General features: G+C 45.6%; 1 protein-coding gene across 5 annotated transcripts in view; it reads left to right on the top strand.

Moving 5' to 3' along the window:
• Nucleotides 1-4587: 4587 nt before the first annotated feature.
• LOC124116020 overlaps nt 4588-20498 on the top strand; it is a 37681-nt gene continuing 21770 nt past the window's right edge. The window contains exons 1-9 of one of the 5 annotated variants that reach the window (XM_048393463.1): nt 4588-6856; nt 8683-8789; nt 11309-11479; nt 13105-13216; nt 15058-15141; nt 16092-16129; nt 17138-17179; nt 17625-17763; nt 18646-18744. In XM_048393463.1, the coding sequence (XP_048249420.1) occupies nt 6770-6856; nt 8683-8789; nt 11309-11479; nt 13105-13216; nt 15058-15141; nt 16092-16129; nt 17138-17179; nt 17625-17763; nt 18646-18744 (879 nt within the window). In that variant the 5' untranslated portion in view covers nt 4588-6769. Of the gene's footprint in view, nt 6857-8682; nt 8790-11308; nt 11480-13104; nt 13217-15057; nt 15142-16091; nt 16130-17137; nt 17180-17624; nt 17764-18645; nt 18767-20498 lie in introns of all 5 variants that reach the window. The other 4 variants (XM_048393462.1, XM_048393460.1, XM_048393461.1 and 1 more) reach the window with 4 other exon arrangements.

Here is a 20498-nt window from a genome sequence, read left to right as displayed (position 1 = left end):
CATCATGTCGCGTGGTGGGGCCTCGAAACACGATCTCACGGCTGGGACCATATCCTTCTTCTCTCCATGGACAGTGTTCGCACAAGTCCTTGCTGACTTCACTGATGCACCGTCCACATCCCAGTTGCACCACGCACAAATTTGAAATGTGTTCCCCCGTGTCTTGCATGCATTCAAAATCATAGAAGGCGTATCGTACATTGTCTCGTACGTGATGTTGTTCCTCTTCCCCCTCCTTCTCCGCTTCCTCTTCCCCCTCCCCCTCCTCCCCCTCCCCCTCCTCCTCGTTTTCTTCACGGAGAGGCGTCATGTAACAGCGATGGTCTGGGGTCATGGGTTCTCGGCACACCAAGCAGGGATGGTCTTCGTCGAAGCACTCGTGGTGAACCATGGGGGTCTCCAAGATGCGGACCAGATGAAAACAGGTCGGGCACCTGTGAATCGATTGGCAGGCGCTGGGTTTTCCCTCTGACGGTGACTGGAGATGTCGAGTGTAACACGATGGATTGGGGAACCAACGTTGACATGTCAAGCAAGGGATCCCGTGCTCTTCCAGGGACTTGCAATAGGTACAGTGGAGGCAGCGGTGACAGCGGTATTCCTTGGTGCAGGGATGTTTTTCGGGATGATCGTAACGTTTGTCGCAGCGTTCGCAGTAATGGTTAGAGCCATAAAAAGCGGGCATGGACGTGATGACATCGTAGTGCTGATCATGATGGTATAGATGCAGCACCGTGGCGTGGGGTGGAGCCTCATCACACTTGTACAACAGTCTCTGGTCCACCTCTTGACTGTAGACTTTCAGTTGATAATTCAGGGGGACCAAGGCGCGTCCCACGCGTGTGAGGTCGTCCAGGCCCTGACAGGGGCCTTCAGACAGGCCAAGGCGTCGAAACAAGTCCCGTGCCCGTATGCCTTGAACGTCGACGCGATTCGTTCTCGTCAGTCTCACTCGCTCGGCGGTCCATTCTGGGGTCAAAGGGAGGGGTTTCTGGGCATAATGTTGTGCCACCACCAGGGCCCGTGCCAAACAGGATTGATCTTGGTTGTTGATCCGTACAATGCACTGTTTGCGTGTTAAAAAGGCTTCGAGTCCAATCACGTGTTTCAGTTGATGACCGCCACTGCCCGATCCTAGCCTGTCGGGATCTGAGACGTGTACTAAAGTCACCACCATGGTGGCATCGATGTTCAGGTCTTTGTTGGACTGTTGGACTTTTTCCACGGCATGCAAAATATCGAGCCCATGGAGATCTTCAAAGCGACGAAAGGGAATCCGTATGGAGGTGTTCAAAGCGGGATGATCGATACCTAGACCAATACGATCTCCCTTCTGGCCTGACATCTGTTCATAAAAGTCATCGATGACCCTGTCAAATAAAACTGGCAGTTCCATGGGAACGCGTTCCGGTGGTACGGTGTCCAAGTAGTCTGGGTTGAAAGTCAAACGATAGGTATGGTTAGCGGGTCTTAATCGTCTGGAGCGGGTGATGTCTTGCCTCTCCAAACGATAGGGCGTACTTGGGTTGCTCGTCATGATAGCGATGCGTATCTGATGAACGTCTGTACTCTAAGAGGGACTGAACGTCTGATGGATGGATAACCCTTCCCCAAAACAGGATCGAAATCGGACCAATCCGAAGCCTGGGTTGTCGACCAATCATAAGACAGCACCGACCAATCAGAAGACAGCACCCGAGCCGAGTTGTGCTTTCTCTCCCATGGTAAAATCCATTTCCTATGGAAAAGAAACACAGGGGTCGGGTCGTTTAAGAAAACCGAGGTGGGAACCAGGCCCCGGAACGAACCAATCCGTGCGTTGCGTTTTGGACCAACCAGGAAGCAGCCATTTTCGATCCGGTTCTGCTCCTATAAAACAAGTGTGGATTCGAGTGGGTCAGTGTATTTGACATAAAATGATCAAGAATGGCTGAAACAAAGAAGAGTGGTACGGCGACGCGTGGCGAAGATGGGGTGATGGATAGTACAGATACTCGTGGATGTTGGGGTAAGAGTCATGCCGAGGATGCGGTGTCACTGCTCAGTCAAACGCCATCGCACTATTATCTACGCTTTGAAAGAAGGCTCGCTTCGTTTGAGGCGTGGCCAACGCAAATGTATCAGACTGCTGAAGAGATGGCCCATGCGGGGTTTGTCTACACTCAGATGGCCGATGGTGTGTGCTGTTTCAAATGTGGGTTGCGGCTGAGACAATGGGCACCCCACGACGATCCTTGGGGGGCACATCACAAGTGGTCCCCAGACTGCGATTACCTCAAGCTCACCGGCCTGTTGAAACACCAGAAACAGAGGTACACGAATGACGTAGCGCAGCCGGCTGCCTAGGAGGACGTTTCCCGTGTCCTGCGTTCCTGTTCAAGTTCCCATTCAAGTTCCCGTTCAAGTTCCCGTTTGTCTACTGCTGTTGTTGTTGTGGTTGGTTCAGTCTGTTTCCGCTTCCTGTTTCCAACAAGCTTTTCTTTGTTGGACCCACAAGTGGTGCCACGGTGGGCACCCCGATGACATACCCAGATGGTTACAAGTACCGCTTCGACGATCCTTGTCTTGTCATGAAGCTTGGACATGATCGTTCTTCTTGGACAGCAGCAGCAGAAAAGTTTTTCTTCCCCAAAACGGCCCTTTTCAGGGCCACCCATCTCACCCAAAAGACAACTTTCCTCCTTTGCTTTGCTAAACCCCACCCCTCAAAAAAAAACAAAGAACCCACACCCTCCCCCCTAGACCTCTTGGAGGCACACGTCTAAAAATACAATACATAGATATATATCAATAGATCAATAGAGACACGTAGTACACCACGTCAAACATCACGTGTGCATGAAAACACGTGTCACAGTACGTCTGTCGACTTACACGGATGTCAACACCTCGGTATCCTTCAATAATAATAATAATAATAATAATTTGAAAACACACACACACATGACACAACGTTTGCATGGCAACACACAAAGTACATGACGTTCACATCGCGACACGAAGTCCATGACGTGTGCAAACGTCACGCAGGTGTATCGATCTTTCTCTATTCATCTCCATACGACACCCATGGTTGTAGTCACACACACACACACAGGACACCACGTTTTGCTTGACAACACGCTATTCTATGCATCAACGTCAACGTCTGTTTGAAGACATCCACACTCACACATACACACATGACACTCCGATTGGCATGGGAGTGACACAACGTACATCGCGTAGGCATTCCCACGTTCATGTCTACCTATGAAGGTCCACCTTTCCTTTAGCATTCAGACGACCGTCTACCTAAAACAATACCAAGGCTACCCAAGGAAAAAAACGGATCGAAATCGGACCAATCGGAAGCCTGGGTTGCCGACCAATCAGAGGCGGCGCTCGGACCAGGCGGGACCCTGATTGGCCGAACCGGGGTTGTGCTTTCTCTCCCATGTTAAAATCCATTTCCTATGGAAAAGAAACACAGGGGTCGGGTCGTTTTGGAAAACCGAGGTGCGGGCGAGGCCCCGGAACGAACCAATCGGAGCTGCGGCCTGGCGAACCAACCAGGAAGCAGGGTGTCAGTGCCTCCCCTATAAAACAAGAGTGGATTCGAGTGGGTCAGTGTCACTTGTAAAATTTATTCGAAAAATCAAGAATGGCTGAAAACTGGGATCTGGAGCTCGCCTCAGTGGTGCACCCTTTGCCACTGTGCAAAGGGTGTCGCTCGGAGTTGGAGAAGAAAGAAGAAGAAGTACCGCCATTGCCATCGCTACCTCCATGGCAATGCGGTAAATGCCAAGGGTGCTTACCTGTGTACGCCCTTGGCACAAGGGCACGGGATGGTACTTTCGAATGTGTGTACTGTAAGACCATCCTCAAGGACACCTACGTGCGGCGGTTAACGCACACCAGTAGGTGTCCTGTCAGACGGGAAATGAAAATCCACCCGTGCCTTTGCACCATGGGATGCACATGCATGTGAACATCAAAAAGGCCCTTTTCAGGGCCACCCATCTCTCCCGAAAGACAGCTTTTCCTCCTTTGCTTTGACGACCCTCCAACCCACCCTCCACCACACCGTGAACCCACCCCGCCTCCTCCTCCTCCTCTCCTCCCCCCCCCCCCCCCCCCCCTTCCCTCCCTCCCTCCCTTCACCCCCACCGCCTTTTCTATTTCTATTTTTAGAACCACACCACAACAACAACCCTGTCGATCTTGTTCACCTTGTACGTGCGCTTCTCCGGGTTTTTCCCCATCCCTCCTCCTCCCCGGAAACGGAGGCGACGCCCTCTTGGAGGCGCACGCCAACGGACACGGAGGCGACGCCATCTTGAAGGCGCACGCCACCGGACACGGAGGCGACGCCATCTTGAAGGCGCGCGCCACCGGACACGGATGCGACGACATCTTGGATGCGCGCGCCACCGGAAACGGATGGGACGCCATCTTGGATGCGCACGCAAGTCCCATCATGCCCCGCGCGCATGCGCAGGTCACGTGACCGGATGTGACGTCACAGAGGTCACGTGATCCTCTCGACCAATCAGAAGCCAGGAGCGGTTCTCGGGTAATGTACACAACTACTAGTGTTTTTTTAATTTGGTGTAGGTGGGAGTTTAACTTAGTGTGGCCTGTTTGTAGTTTATTTATTTCATTTTTATTTTTTTTATGATGTCAGTCAGGTTTTATAGATAGAGGTAAAACATTCATTATATTATTTAGGGTCACTGTCCCACGTGAATGTATATACGTAAGGTCCCCGACATAAGGAGGTGTTAATTGACATTTGTAGATAGTGCTGGAGATTAAGGGTCTGCCCGGAGGGGGCTTATGATAGGAGGGGATACGCCGAATAGTTGCTGAATATACTAAACAGACAAAGGGCATAGAATGTCGGTGCACTTGGAAACAAGTTGAACCAATTAGGTATTTAGATCAATGAAATTTTAAATAAGGTATTTAGATCAATTAAATTTTAACTAAAAGTATTGAAATGTTTTGCACTATTTTAAATGAAAGTATTGAAATGATTTGCACTATAATTATATTAATATATGTAGATGACATCATAATTCTTGTAACGTTTCCAGAACAATTGAAACCCCAAGACAGTATTCCAAAAGATCAAAGAAGCAGGACTCACTCTAAAACCAAGCAAATGTAAATTCGCGACAAAACTAGACACCTAATTAAGACATATCTTCAGCAAAGATGACATCCCTTTGGATCCTTCAAAAATATATTAAGTCCCAGGGATCCTATCCCCTAAAAATGTCCACGACATACGTCATTTCTTAGGTTTGACCTGTATTATCGCAATCATGTGGCAAACTTCTCTGATATCGCCTCCACTCGATACAATTGCAACCTTCTGAAAAAACACGCATTTTTGCGAATGGTCCAACAATTGCCAACAGGCAATCGAAACGACAAGGCAAGCCCTTACAACAACCCCATCTTTGCCATCCGACCACAACAAACCCTCCATCTTCATAACTGTTGCATGTCCAACTGCAATAGGGTACATTTAGGCCAACTTTATTCCCATTGAATAACTTGTAATGATGTTATTAATTCGTGTCTTTTGACAATACAAGTATCTTCCTTGACATTGGTCCAGTTCAAGGATACCTTGTCCAAGGATACAATACAGTGACTTGTATATGTCCTCTTGAAATAGAAGATTTGAAATGATTTTTAATAAATAAGAGTTACAGACATAATGCCTCTCATGGGCATGTCTCTCTGTCACAGATTATGGCTTTGTAAACGAAATACTCTACATTGATGAAGATGGCCATGTTCAGGTGGCCGAGACTTTTTTATTGAGCCTGAGTTATTTTTTTACAGGCCGATGGAGGCAGATTTTTTTATGTTCACAAAATTATGAGCTGGTAAGAGCTCTCTGAGATGAGTGCAGCCGAGTGCCCTCGCGCGTGAGCCACGGTAGTGCTATAGCGCGTGAATTGAGCTGTTGGTAGAGGGCGAGCCGCGCCCATTAAACTGCTTTGTTGCAAGGCCAAATGGACTTTTTTCAGTTTTGAGTCCATTCTGATACTAGGCCGATTTGACTACAATTCAATAAAATGGGCCGTTATCACCAAAACGGCTGGTGCATTTTGATTGGAATCCAACCCCATTACCATGCCTATCCACAGGAACTCGATGATAGCAGAGACCATATAGTCTATGGTCTCTGATGATAGCGTGTATAACATAATATATTCGTATAGAAAAAAACCACACCCTTTTATACAGACTATATAGAGGGGTGTGATTTGTTTTCTCTATATACACGCTATCATCGAGTTCCGTGTGCCTATCCACGTGAATTCGAAAGTGTGTTCCGATTGCTATGCGATAGAATACGATGATATCCGAATGCACCAGGAAGTCATAACGTAAACAAACATGAGAGACACGGATATAGAACAACGAGTCACGACGTTTGCTTTGTATCACGATTTCTGAATGTATCTAATTCTGGTAACTGATGTCTACTGCTAGTATTGGAATACATTAACTCTCGGCATTGTCAGACTCAGACCAGGTCGAAGTTATTCACGAAGCTGCCAAAGGGAAAGGTAACAGCCCTGAGCACAGACGAAGTGACGATGTCGTTATTATGTTTGTACGTGTTATATGGGACTGTGTGATTCGCCAGGCTGTTGTGTGTGCTGTCTGTGTGTATTTTGCAGGTCGTGTATAAACAGTAATTTCTGGGCAAGAACCGAACGAAACACGACAAACATTACTATTTCTACCAAGAGTCTAAAACAAGATGAAGTTCAAGACCGTGAAAGAAGGGGAGCAAGCTGTTGTCTACAATCACCTTGGAGAGGGGGCCCTTGTGATTGGACCACAGAGAGTAAGTCGGCAAAATGCTTTCTTCCTCCTGTCCTTGCTATACAGCCCTGTCATCAAAGTCTGCACGCCACCAAAGTCTATGCATATGTTAACATGGCGGAATTTCTTAAATTAGCCTCCACAGATATTCACAAAACAAAATGAAATAAGTAATTGCTCATTGAAAACAATTTCCAGATTACCGCCCCAAAACACACAAACATGATAACTTCTTTATCATTTACTGTAAACTACGTTTATAACAAACATGCTTATAACAAACTGACGGATATAATGAACTTATATTTTTGTCCCGGCCATTTGTTGTACATATGCTGTACATATGCTTATAACAAACTACTGTTATAACAAACTACCATTATAACAAACTGAAATTTGTGGTCCCTTTGAGTTTGTTATAACCATAGTTTACTACAATGTCATTCTTAAATTCTGTGCGTGTCTGTACAGTACCTATCGGGTATAACCGTCACGTGCCTGGATGACACATTCCACCCTACATCTCACGCCTCCAGTCAGACATTGGATCTGTTGATGGGTCAACAACAACCACTCCTGATGCAATGCTGCTTCCAATTGGCGTAAATCTTGTACAGGAGGATCTCGTGCCTGTATGTGCTACCCCAGAATATCCCAAACATGTTCAAGGGGGTTCAAATCTGGGCTCATTGCTGGCCAGGGTAGAGTCGTTATTGCATTGGCCCTCATGTAATCCACGACTGCATGCGAACGATGAGGCCTGGCATTGTCATCCATGTACTGAGGTCAAGTAGCAAGAGTGTGGTTGTCAAAATGAGGAATGGCGACTGGGCTCAAAAACGTCCCAGATGCTCTGAGCCCCTGTTAAGTTGTCCCTTATGGTGACCAAATCCAACCTGCAATCATGAGAGATACACACCCAAACCATTACCGAGCCCCCACAGTATACAACAGTCGGTTTAATGTTCCTGGGGGAGTAGGCCGTGTTCCGGTGCCTCCAAACTCTCATTCTTCCATCAGTGACGTGGAGCAGAAAGCGACTTTCGTCTGACCAATGGATCTGTCTCCAAATTCTCAGATTCAAGTTATGTCGCACAGTACACCATGCTAAATGAGGAGCTTTGTGGTGATCTCTCAACAAGGGACGCTTTATGACTCGTCTAGCCCTCAGTCCTGCTGCTTTCAGCCGGCTCCTGACAGTTCTGGTGCTGAAACAATGATCGGGCAACCACAGCTGTTTCAGACAAGCACCGGTACTTGTTAAAAAGGGTTCTCGGTGTATTAGACGAAGAAGGTCCCTGTCTTTGTGATGTGTCGTCACAGGAGGTCTTCCGGATCAAGGATGGTCCTGTACATCACAGGTCTGAGCATGTTTCTCAACTAAACTGCTTATGCCAGTGTGATGATATTGCATATTCCGACCAGTGGCATTCCAAGACATTTGTGCATTATGCTTCCGATTATTTGCCATCTTGTGGCGTTTGATAATCGCCTTCGTGCCATGGTCACACAATGTCATGGAAAAGCTGTTTAAGACCGAGCTTAAGAAAGCAATTTTAACGTTTGGATATACTACTTTTAGAGAAACTCGAGGGTAGCATGCTGCACGGGCATACCAGGCATGGCACGTGAGCTTAACTTTTTTCTTTGTGTATATTTGCATCTTTATCTTTGTATGAACCCAAACATTTTTGTCCATTGGCTTTATCTTCCCGAAAAACCTACCCATTATCATTATATGATCATAACTGTTATATCCACTTGAGTACTGATAAAATGCTCAACCAGTGTTACATCATGAAGTTAAGCCTCTGTGCCGGGGATAATCAGTCACTGTTGGTCCTGCAGATTTATCTGTTCCGGAAGCGCCTGCACCTTCTGGACCGCTACACAGCTGATGCCAACCAGTATCTTGTGATGAAAGACAAGGATGGTGTGGTGAAACACAAGCAGGGGTATGTGTCCACGGTATAGGTTTTCAGCATGCATGTTGCAATAACACCACACCTCCCCATCAGATGTCCATCTAGACATAAACTTGTGCCTTTTGCTATTTAGGAATTTTAGAAATTTTTATCATGTTCCATGACCACAGCTCAGGTTCAAATGAGGGTTTGTTTCTGGGGCATAACTCAAAAGCTGTATACATGAAATAGGATGGGGATATAGGAATGGCATCTTCCCGAGGCAAGAGAGTTAACTGACTTTAAAAGTCCAGTTTCCATCCTTGACGAACTAGGCTGGAATTACTGGGCTCGATCGTAGCGCCACCAGTGGCTATTACCGGTAATGTCCCTCAACTCACGTGAGCACCTTGATTAAAATCATGTAAAGATTTGGAAAATATCTGTTGACGAGTTAGCGGTGGACATGCTTTGCAAATCCTGCAATCGACCAAAATCTGCACGACAGTTTATGAACCGGATTTCGATTTCGGTGCGCGATTTTGATTGGACTATGCATAGACTCGTTAGTCCAGCCAAAATGTAACTCCATAATACCAGCCTAGTTTGGCAAGGGTGGAAAGTGGACTTTTATAGTCAGTTAACTCTCTTGCCCCGAGAAGATGTGCTGTTTGATTTCCAGAGATTTCCCGGTTTTCCCAATGTCCCTGACAAAAACATTCCAGTGGATGAAGGGTTCTTTTCCAGAGTGTTACTCGTGAAGCATTTATCAATTAAGTGGTCAAGGGCTGCCTTTTGTATTTTTGGAATTTCTTATCTATATACATGTATTTACTTTAACTCCAGTGAAGGTTCCAGATGATAACAGCTGTTTCCAATGATCTTCTCATAGTAACACTACTCCAGTTAGATGGCTAGGATGTTCCATCTTTTTAATAAAATTATTGATTATTTTTCAAGCTTTTTCATCATGAATATCCTCTTTTTCAGTTGTGGCAGAATTAGCCACAACTTGTTTTTTCTTCTAATCATATTTTCATTTGAAAACCTATCACCATGAAATGTAGTTTAAGGTTTTGTTGAAATTTGACCATTGTCACTGCAGGTGATTTCTCTACTGCCCAATACACAAACTTTATTGACAATGTTGACGTCAAAGGTATTTATTTCTCCCTTGGCGACTACCCAATGAGAAAGTTGGAGGCCCACATGGTCAAGGTTATGGATCAAATAAACTCACAAAAATGTTTTGGTAACAATTTCTCCAAACGAGTTAATTTATGTATCGTTAAGTACATGCCTTCTTGAATATGGTGCCCTTCTTTAAAAAAAGTATGGGTCAAGATTAGCCACAGGTTGATACTATTGTCAGTTTCTGAGTCATGGGTATGTTTACAGGTATGGAGGTTTATGTTTGCATGTGTCTTATCAAATCACATGCAATGTGTTTGCACATCAATAGTCAAGATCATCTCTGAGGTTATTGTGAAATGTTGTGTCTTTCATTGCCAGTTGGGGTGACTATGCTTGTCATAAGAAGCGACTAACGGGATCGGGTGGCCAGGCTGTCTGACTTGGTTGATGCATGTCATGGATCCCAATTGTGTGGATCCATGCTCATGATGTCAATCACTGGATTGTCTGGTCCAGACTCAATTATTTACAGACCGCCATCATATAGCTGGAATATTGTGGAGTGCAGTGTTAAGGCCAGGCTTTTTTTATTTTTAATATTACAGATTTTTCAGCCCAAAGTCCAGGGTTGGAGGAGGGGGGGGAAAGCCAGACAGCAACATACAAAAAGTTGTTGTACTTAGTTCAGTCAACATGTCATCTTTCAAAGTTTCTTGAGTTGATGCATGTGCCGACATTACTTACTCCTGTTCACCTACTAAGGTTAAAAATAACATCCCCAACACAGTTGTTCGTATCCTGAATGTTAATTAGATGTTTTCTAATGTTTGCAAGGGAATGCAGGCAAATGCAGAATTCCTCTGGCATACTTTATGAACATATTCTGTGCCACTTAAAACACAGACAATTGTCAAGGGAGACTATTCATGTTCGGCTTCAAGATCAACAAAGATCGATTATGTTTCTCTTTACTCGTTTACAATGGTAAATTCATTTTTTTTTATTAAAAGGTGATGATAACAAATAAAATAACTGACTATGCAACTATTGGCGGGGGGAAAAATGGAAATCATATATTTTTTACATTTTCTCAAAAATTAGAGTTGGCGGGTCTGTAATCCAAAAAATATAAAACGCCTGGCCTAAACAACAAACCAACAACACCAACATTGCCACTTACTGGTGTTTTCTTTTTGCTTTGATATAGAATAAAGTGAAGGGGCTACATATAAACACCAATGGCTTGAAGTGTACTTTGGGAAAAAGATCTTCAAATGATCAAGTAGAAAATCTTCATCAAATATCTATTAATACTATTAATTTCATGAACCATGTTGTGCATGGTTAGTATAGAGTATGATTTATCATATGTTCAAAATGTTTGTAAAACTGTTGGCCAGTCGATATTTTTGTATTGATCATGTTGATATTGCCAGACCGTGCGAGGTTTTCTTCAACCCTCTGATTCTCGACTCCATCAAGACAGAAAACGCATGGAAGCTGGATGCCAACCACATGGTAGTGGTCTACAAGAGACTGAAGGACAGCAATGTTCAGCGTCGGGTCATACAGGGCCCGGTAGTGTTTGTTCCCCAGGCAGAAGAGTGGTAAGAAGTTCCGTAGCTGGATCCATTGGATTGACGTACCAAATTTGTATTCATCACAAAAGCATTAGCTGAACCACTAACCCAGCAATACTAAAAGACTGTTGTAGTATTCTCCTCTGCTGTTTGCAGGATGCACACAATCAAGTGGCCCGCTAAGACTATAAGACTGTTGTAGTATTCTCCTCTGCTGTTTGCTGGATGAACACAATCAGTTGGCCCGCTAAGACTGTAAGACTGTTGTAGTATTCTCCTCTGCTGTTTGCAGGATGCACACAATCAAGTGGCCCGCTAAGACTATAAGACCGTTGTAGTATTCTCCTCTGCTGTTTGCAGGATGCACACAATCAAGTGGCCCGCTAAGACTGTAAGACTGTTGTAGTATTCTCCTCTGCTGTTTGCAGGATGCACACAATCAAGTGGCCCCGCTAAGACTATAAGACTGTTGTAGTATTCTCCTCTGCTGTTTGCAGGATGCACACAATCAAGTGGCCCGCTAAGACTATAAGACTGTTGTAGTATTCTCCTCTGCTGTTTGCAGGATGAACACAATCAGTTGGCCCGCTAAGACTATAAGACTGTTGTAGTATTCTCCTCTGCTGTTTGCAGGATGCACACAATCATGTGGCCCGCTAAGACTGTAAGACTGTTGTAGTATTCTCCTCTGCTGTTTGCAGGATGCACACAATCAAGTGGCCCGCTAAGACTATAAGACTGTTGTAGTATTCTCCTCTGCTGTTTGCAGGATGCACACAATCATGTGGCCCGCTAAGACTATAAGACCGTTGTAGTATTCTCCTCTGCTGTTTGCAGGATGCACACAATCATGTGGCCCGCTAAGACTATAAGACTGTTGTAGTATTCTCCTCTGCTGTTTGCAGGATGCACACAATCAAGTGGCCCGCTAAGACTGTAAGACTGTTGTAGTATTCTCCTCTGCTGTTTGCAGGATGCACACAATCAAGTGGCCCGCTAAGACTATAAGACTGTTGTAGTATTCTCCTCTGCTGTTTGCAGGATGCACACATTCAGTTGGCCCGCTAAGACTATAAGACTGTTGTAGTATTCTCCTCTGCTGTTTGCAGGATGCACACATTCAGTTGGCCCGCTAAGCCTATAAGACTGTTGTAGTATTCTCCTCTGCTGTTTGCAGGATGCACACAATCAAGTGCCCGCTAAGACTATAAGACTGTTGTAGTATTCTCCTCTGCTGTTTGCAGGATGCACACATTCAGTTGGCCCGCTAAGCCTATAAGACCGTTGTAGTATTCTCCTCTGCTGTTTGCAGGATGCACACAATCAAGTGGCCCGCTAAGACTATAAGACTGTTGTAGTATTCTCCTCTGCTGTTTGCAGGATGCACACAATCATGTGGCCCGCTAAGACTATAAGACTGTTGTAGTATTCTCCTCTGCTGTTTGCAGGATGCACACAATCAAGTGGCCCGCTAAGACTGTAAGACTGTTGTAGTATTCTCCTCTGCTGTTTGCAGGATGCACACAATCAAGTGGCCCGCTAAGACTGTAAGACTGTTGTAGTATTCTCCTCTGCTGTTTGCAGGATGCACACAATCAAGTGTCCGGCTAAGACTATAAGACTGTTGTAGTATTCTCCTCTGCTGTTTCCAGGATGCATACGTTTAGCTGGCATGGCAGTGACCTGGACAACCAGGGCCGGATGATCCCCGCATACAACAAGTTCACCCAGCTTACAGTCATCCCAGATCAGTTCTATTATAATGTGAGTAGGAGTAGATCCCTCCTAGCAAATCTGTTTTTGCTCTAATGTGACAGTGACGTCAGACGCTGTGCCCCCTGATGTGACAGTGATGTCAGACCCTGTGCCCCCTGATGTGACAGTGATGTCAGACCCTTTGCCCTCTGATGTGACAGTGACATGAGACCCTGTGCCCCCTGTTTTGACAGTGACTTGAGACCCTCAGCCCCCTGATGTGATAGTGACGTGAGACCCTGTGCCCCCTGATGTGACAGTGACGTCAGACCCTGTGCCCCCTGATGTGACAGTGACATGAGACCCTGTGCCCCTTGATGTGACAGTGACATGAGACCCTTTGCCCCCTGATGTTACAGTGACTTGAGACCCTGTCCCTCCTGATGTGACAGTGACGTCAGACCCTGTGCCCCCTGATGTGACAGTGACGTCAGACCCTGTGCCCCCTGATGTGACAGTGACGTCAGACCCTGTGCCCCCTGATGTGACAGTGACATGAGACCCTGTGCCCATTAAAATGACAGTGACGTCAGAACCTGTGCCCCCTGATGTGACAGTGACGTCAGACTCTGTGCCCCCTGATGTGACAGTGACGTCAGACCCTGTGCCCCCTGATGTGACAGTGACATGATATCCTGTGCCCCTTGATGTGACAGTGACATGAGACCCTGTGCCCCCTGATGTGACAGTGACATGAGACCCTGTCCCCCCTGATGTTACAGTGACGTGAGACCCTGTCCCTCCTGATGTGACAGTGACGTGAGACCCTGTGCTCCCCAATGGGACAGTGACGTCAGACCCTGTGCCCCCCAATGTGACAGTGATGTCAGACCCTGTGGCCCCCGATGTGACAGTAACGTCAGACACTGTGCCCCCTGATGTGACAGTGATGTCAAGCCCTGTGCCCCATGATGTGACAGTGATGTCAGACCATGTGCCCCCTAATGTGACAGTGACGTCAGACCCTGTGCCCCCTGATGTGACAGTGACGTGAGACTCTCTGCCCCCTGATGTGACATTGACGTCAGGCCCTGTGCCCCCTAATGTGACAGTGACGTGAAACCCTGTGCCCCCCAATGTGACAGTGACGTCAGACCCTGTGCCCCCTGATGTGACAGTGATGTCAGAAACTGTGCCCCCTGATGTGACAGTGACATGAGACCCTGTGCCCCCCAATGTGACAGTGACGTCAGACCCTGTGCCCCCTGATGTGACAGTGACGTGGGACCCTGTGCCCCCTGATGTGACAGTGACGTCAGACCCTGTGCCCCCTGATGTGACAGTGATGTCAGACCCAGTGCCCCCCAATGTGACAGTGACGTCAGACCCTGTGCCCCCCATGATGTGACAGTGATGTCAGACCCTGTGCCCCCTGATGTGACAGTGACATCAGACCCTTTGCCCCCTGATGTGACATTGATGTGTGACCCTGTGCCCCCTGATGTGACAGTGACGTCAGACCCTTCGCCCCCTGATGTTACAGTGATGTCAGACCCTGTGCCCCCCAATGTGACATTGACGTCAGAAACTGTGCCCCCCAATGTGACAGTGATGTCAGACCCTGTGCCCCCTGATGTGACAGTGACGTCAGACCCTGTGCCCCCCAATGTGACAGTGATGTCAGACCCTGTGCCCCCTGATGTGACAGTGATGTCAGACCCTGTGCCCCCAGATGTGACAGTGACGTCAGACCCTGTGCCCCCTGATGTGACAGTGATGTCAGACCCTGTGGCCCCCGATGTGACAGTGCGTCAGACACTGTGCCCCCTGATGTGACAGTGATGTCAAGCCCTTTGCCTCCTGATGTGACAGTGATGACAACATCCGCTACATTAGAGTGTGTGTTGCAGGTTCGAGATGTGCGGACAAATGATGACACCATGATCACAGTAAAGCTGATGTTGTTCTACTCCATCGTAGATGTTGTGAAGATGGTAGGTGACAACACAACTCTAACAGAGTATGGGGAACGCCTCCAAGGCCTCAATTATCACTTGTCATGAGTTTATGTTTTAATATCTAACATTGAACAAATCTTATAATAAATATTTGATTGATGTCATGGGAATTTCTCATTGCAATATTACCATATATTGCTGTGTATAAGACAAGTGTTTCGACCTAGAAATGAGGGGCTTTCAAGGGGGCATCTTATACACAGGGTTGAAGAGTTTTGATGTTTTTTCCCCCAACACAAAGACATTACTGTGAGCACCTGAAATACCAGAAATACCATGGATACAATAAATACATACTGAAGTACACAAACTAATCATGTAATTACACTGTCTGGTTATAAGAGTGTTCATTGTATATCTGGACTTATGTTTGTAATCTATTTTATTAATTTTATTCAAAATTTCATTCAATATTGTTTACATTCATTTCGGTGAAATTGTATGTGAAGTGATCGGAAGATCGCACAACTCATCGTTATTTACAGCAACCATGGTCAGATTACTGCAGCCTTGAAACAAACTTTAGTGGATAGAGAATGGACACATTTATCATAAATGTCATACATTGACTCGCTGAAAGTCATATTTTTTAAGTTGTTTTTATTGCAAATGTAGGGATTGTGTATGCGCTGGTGATGTGCTTCATTCCGATTCACTTTGTAGATGGGGTATTGAAATTAGCATCGGTCGCCTTATACGTGGGGTCGCTTTATAGACGGCGATATACTGTATACATAATGTATGAAGATTATGTCCTTATCCAATATATTTAAGGCTTAATTGTGTATGATATCTGTAGTACTACAAACTTGTTACCTTTCTAAAATAGTATCATGTCTTTCTGTGTGTGATTGTAATGAAAGCTATTGTATTTGTCTGTGTAATTGAAAGGAATGAAGTTGAACTATAGCCTCATGTACTTGCAGCTTGACACCACCCACGACCCCATTGCTGACCTCATCAAGTAAGTTGTCGTGTCAGCCACGTTTCAATGATGACAGACAACTCTGGACGTAACACACTCAAACAGAGTTGGGGTCATTCTATAGAGGATATTTGATGTGTCTACTGAAATGAGCTCTCATTGAGTGCAGTGGAAAAGAAGATACAGCATATTTTACGAGACACATGAAATGTCTTATTTATTATATATATACTTCATTTGTTGTTGATAGTGTTTACAAAAATTACCAAAAACAATTAAAACATATAATCTAAATTCTCCCTACTGTACACATAGACCTTTTTCACACATTGCTTCCTGCAAACAAATAAGATACATGTATAGTGCCAGTTTTCAAAAATGATTAAAACAATTAATAAACTCCGTAAAATGCTTAAATTAATTTGATTTAATTTACGTACTGCTGAGAGTTTATTTCACACCTTCTGATTTAATGAATACACCTTTTCTGTTTGAGGTCTTTTATCTAACTTACAAGCACATTAAAACGTCAAATTTAGACAACATATATGGCGCCAAACAAAACTGGGAGGTGCAATTGCTAAGCAATGTTTTTTAAGCATGGCTGTTAAAATAGGAAGAGTTTCAAACAAATAAAGTAGAGAAGAGCTTTTATCAATTAGATATTTTACTGGATAACTGTTAACACGGAAATGGAAATGTTCCAAAGCCTGGCAATGCTCTTCACGCACTGGCAGGCAACTTCGTTACCGGTAGTACTGGCAAAGTGTTATTTTCACTGCAGTGAAGATATCCCAGTCCTGTCACTGCTGTGAAAATATCACTTTTCTAAACTTTAGATATCTGTCTCTCACACTAAGAATATTACAAAGTTTGCATGTCCCTTTATGTGACGAGTTCTTGTCCAAGTTGAAGTTCTAGTTTCATATATTTCAGTTAGAAAAATATATATTATGTGTACTATGACTTTAAGTATATACTAGCCAGATGAACTGTTCCTCAAAGATGTGGGACTGCTGTGTTTATTGGATCCTTTTCTTCTTTCAGCGCAGTATGTGCAGATGTCATTGCCTTTGTTGGAAAGCTCAGGTACTTGCTCAACTTCTAATGTTACTGCAGTCATGTGTTGATCTCCCTGAGGGGACAGGTCAGAATTGGTCCCCAGCAACCTATAGATGGATTACGAGTAAGAGGTCAGACTCGGTTGATTGCATTTTATCACACTAGGATGGCATGGCTTATTCATCATAATATCAATCACTGAGTTGTCTGGTCCTGATTTGATTATTTACAAACTAATGGCTGGAGTAAGCCTGAGCATGATGTTAAACAACAATCAAAGAAACTAATCGTGTTGCTCTTCTCAAGTTTGTTTCACATGTTATGATTGTCTGTTACTTGTTACTCTGTTACACTTAATGAAAATAGTTCATTTATCTTGACTTGATAGTGTCCTATGTTGTGGAATTGCTTTGAATATGTTATGGTTTTAAGTTTTAACCTCCATACGTAATCCTATTTGTTTGTGTTGCAGCTATGGGGCTTTTCTTGAGAAATCTTGCATATTGAATGACCTTGGAACATACACTCAACTGATCCACCGCTCAGAAAGGGTTGGTTTTAACATTGGCAAGGTGGTGTACAGGGGCTACCATTCCAGCGACCAGTTACAGGTATGTGTACATTATACTAGACAGTAACTACTTAACATGGTCTGCATAAGACTTGAACCAGAGTCACCAGGTCTCAACTAGACTCGAACCTGTCTCACATGGTCTGCATAAGACTTGAACCAGAGTCACCAGGTCTCCACTAGACTCGAACCTGTCTCACATGGTCCCCATAAGACGTGAACCAGAGTCACCAGGTCGCCACTAGGCTCGAACCTGTCTCACATGGTCTGCATAAGACGTGAACCAGAGTCACCAGAGTCACCAGGTCTCCACTAGGCTCGAACCTGTCTCACATGGTCTGCATAAGACTTGAACCAGAGTCACCAGAGTCACCAGGTCTCCACTAGGCTCGAACCTGTCTCACATGGTCCCTAAAGACTTGAACCAGTCTCACATGGTCGGTATGAGACTTGAACCTGTCTCACATAGTCAGCATGAGACTTGAACCAGTCTCACAGGTCTCCACTAGACTTGAACCAGTCTCACATATTCAGCACTTTTCTTGAACCAGTCTCACATTGTCAGCACTAGACTTGAATCTGTCTCACATAGTCAGCACTAGACTTGAACCAGTCTCACATACTCAGAACTAGATTTCAATCAGTATCACATGGTCAGAACTAGACTTGAACCAGTCTCACATACCCAGAACTAGACTTGAATCTGTCTCACATGGTAAGAACTAGACTTAGATCAGTCTCACATGGCCAGCACGAGACTTGAACCAGTTTCACATGGGCAGACTTGAACCAGAAAAAAACATTGCTTCATTTATGTCAACACAATAATGTTTCTTGTGATTACACTGCTTCATCAGTATGTGAACCATGCTTGAACCATTTGGCACAGACTATGTCTTAGCTACATAAAATCCAATTGCAGGCAATGCAGAACAATGCCATAGAGTCCCGAACACAGATGAGGCTAGAGGCCGAGGTGGAAGACCAAGAGCAGAAACTGTCCCACTTCAAGCTGTCCAAGGAGCAGGCCAGACTGAAACACAGTAGGTAACTCCGTCCCACTTCAAGCTGTCCAAGGGGTAGGCCAGACTGAAACACAGTAGGTAACTCTGTCCCACTTCAAGCTGTCCAAGGGGTAGGCCAGACTGAAACACAGTAGGTAACTCTGTCCCACTTCAAGCTGTCAAAGGAGCAAGCCAGACTGAAACACAGTAGGTAACTCTGTCCCACTTCAAGCTGTCCAAGGGGTAGGCCAGACTGAAACACAGTAGGTAACTCCGTCCCTTCTCAAGCTGTTCAAGGGGCAGGCCAGACTGAAACACAGTAGGTAACTCCATCCCACTTCAAGCTGTCCAAGGGGCAGGCCAGACTGAAACACAGTAGGTAACTCCGTCCCACTTCAAGCTGTCAAAGGAGCAGGCTAGACTGAAACACAGTAGGTAACGCTGTCCCACTTCAAGCTGTCCAAGGGGTAGGCCAAACTGAAACACAGTAGGTAACTCTGTCCCACTTCAAGCTGTCCAAGGGGTAGGCCAGACTGAAACACAGTAGGTTACTCCGTCCCACTTCAAGCTGTCAAAGGAGCAGGCCAGACTGAAACACAGTAGGTAACTCCATCCCACTTCAAGCTGTCCAAGGAGTAGGCTAGACTGAAACACAGTAGGTAACTCTGTCCCACTTCAAGCTGTCCAAGGGGTAGGCCAGACTGAAACACAGTAGGTTACTCCGTCCCACTTCAAGCTGTCCAAGGAGTAGGCCAGACTGAAACACAGTAGGTAACTCTGTCCCACTTCAAGCTGTCCAAGGGGCAGACCAGACTGAAACACAGTAGGTAACTCCATCCCACTTCAAGCTGTCAAAGGAGCAGGCCAGACTGAAACACAGTAGGTAACTCCATCCCACTTCAAGCTGTCCAAGGGGTAGGCCAGACTGAAACACAGTAGGTAACTCCGTCCCACTTCAAGCTGTCCAAGGGGCAGACCAGACTGAAACACAGTAGGTAACTCCATCCCACTTCAAGCTGTCCAAGGGGTAGGCCAGACTGAAACACAGTAGGTAACTCTGTCCCACTTCAAGCTGTCCAAGGGGCAGACCAGACTGAAACACAGTAGGTAACTCCGTCCCACTTCAAGCTGTCCAAGGGGCAGACCAGACTGAAACACAGTAGGTAACTCTGTCCCACTTCAAGCTGTCCAAGGAGTAGGCTAGTCTGAAACACAGTAGGTAACTCTGTCCCACTTCAAGCTGTCCAAGGAGTAGGCCAGACTGAAACACAGTAGGTAACTCCGTCCCACTTCAAGCTGTCAAAGGAGTAGGCTAGACTGAAACACAGTAGGTAACTCCATCCCACTTCAAGCTGTCCAAGGAGTAGGCCAGACTGAAACACAGTAAGTAACTCCATCCCACTTCAAGCTGTCCAAGGGGCAGACCAGACTGAAACACAGTAGGTAACTCCGTCCTACTTCAAGCTGTCCAAGGGGTAGGCCAGACTGAAACACAGTAGGTAACTCCGTCCCACTTCAAGTTGTCCAAGGAGTAGGCCAGACTGAAACACAGTATGTAACTCCGTCCCACTTCAAGCTGTCCAAGGGGTAGGCCAGACTGAAACACAGTAGGTAATTCCGTCCCTGCTCAAGCTGTTCAAGGGGCAGGCCAGACTGAAACAAAGTAGGTAACTCCATCCCACTTCAAGCTGTCCAAGGGGTAGGCCAGACTGAAACACAGTAGGTAACTCCATCCCACTTCAAGCTGTCCAAGGGGTAGGCCAGACTGAAA

The sequence above is a fragment of the Haliotis rufescens genome, unplaced genomic scaffold, assembly GCF_023055435.1.
Source record: "Haliotis rufescens isolate VD_foot unplaced genomic scaffold, xgHalRufe1.0.p SCAF_12, whole genome shotgun sequence".
In the NCBI taxonomy this organism is placed as follows: domain Eukaryota; kingdom Metazoa; phylum Mollusca; class Gastropoda; order Lepetellida; family Haliotidae; genus Haliotis; species Haliotis rufescens.
Note: the sequence above shows the minus strand (reverse complement) of the source record. Positions and strands in the feature narration are given on the sequence as shown.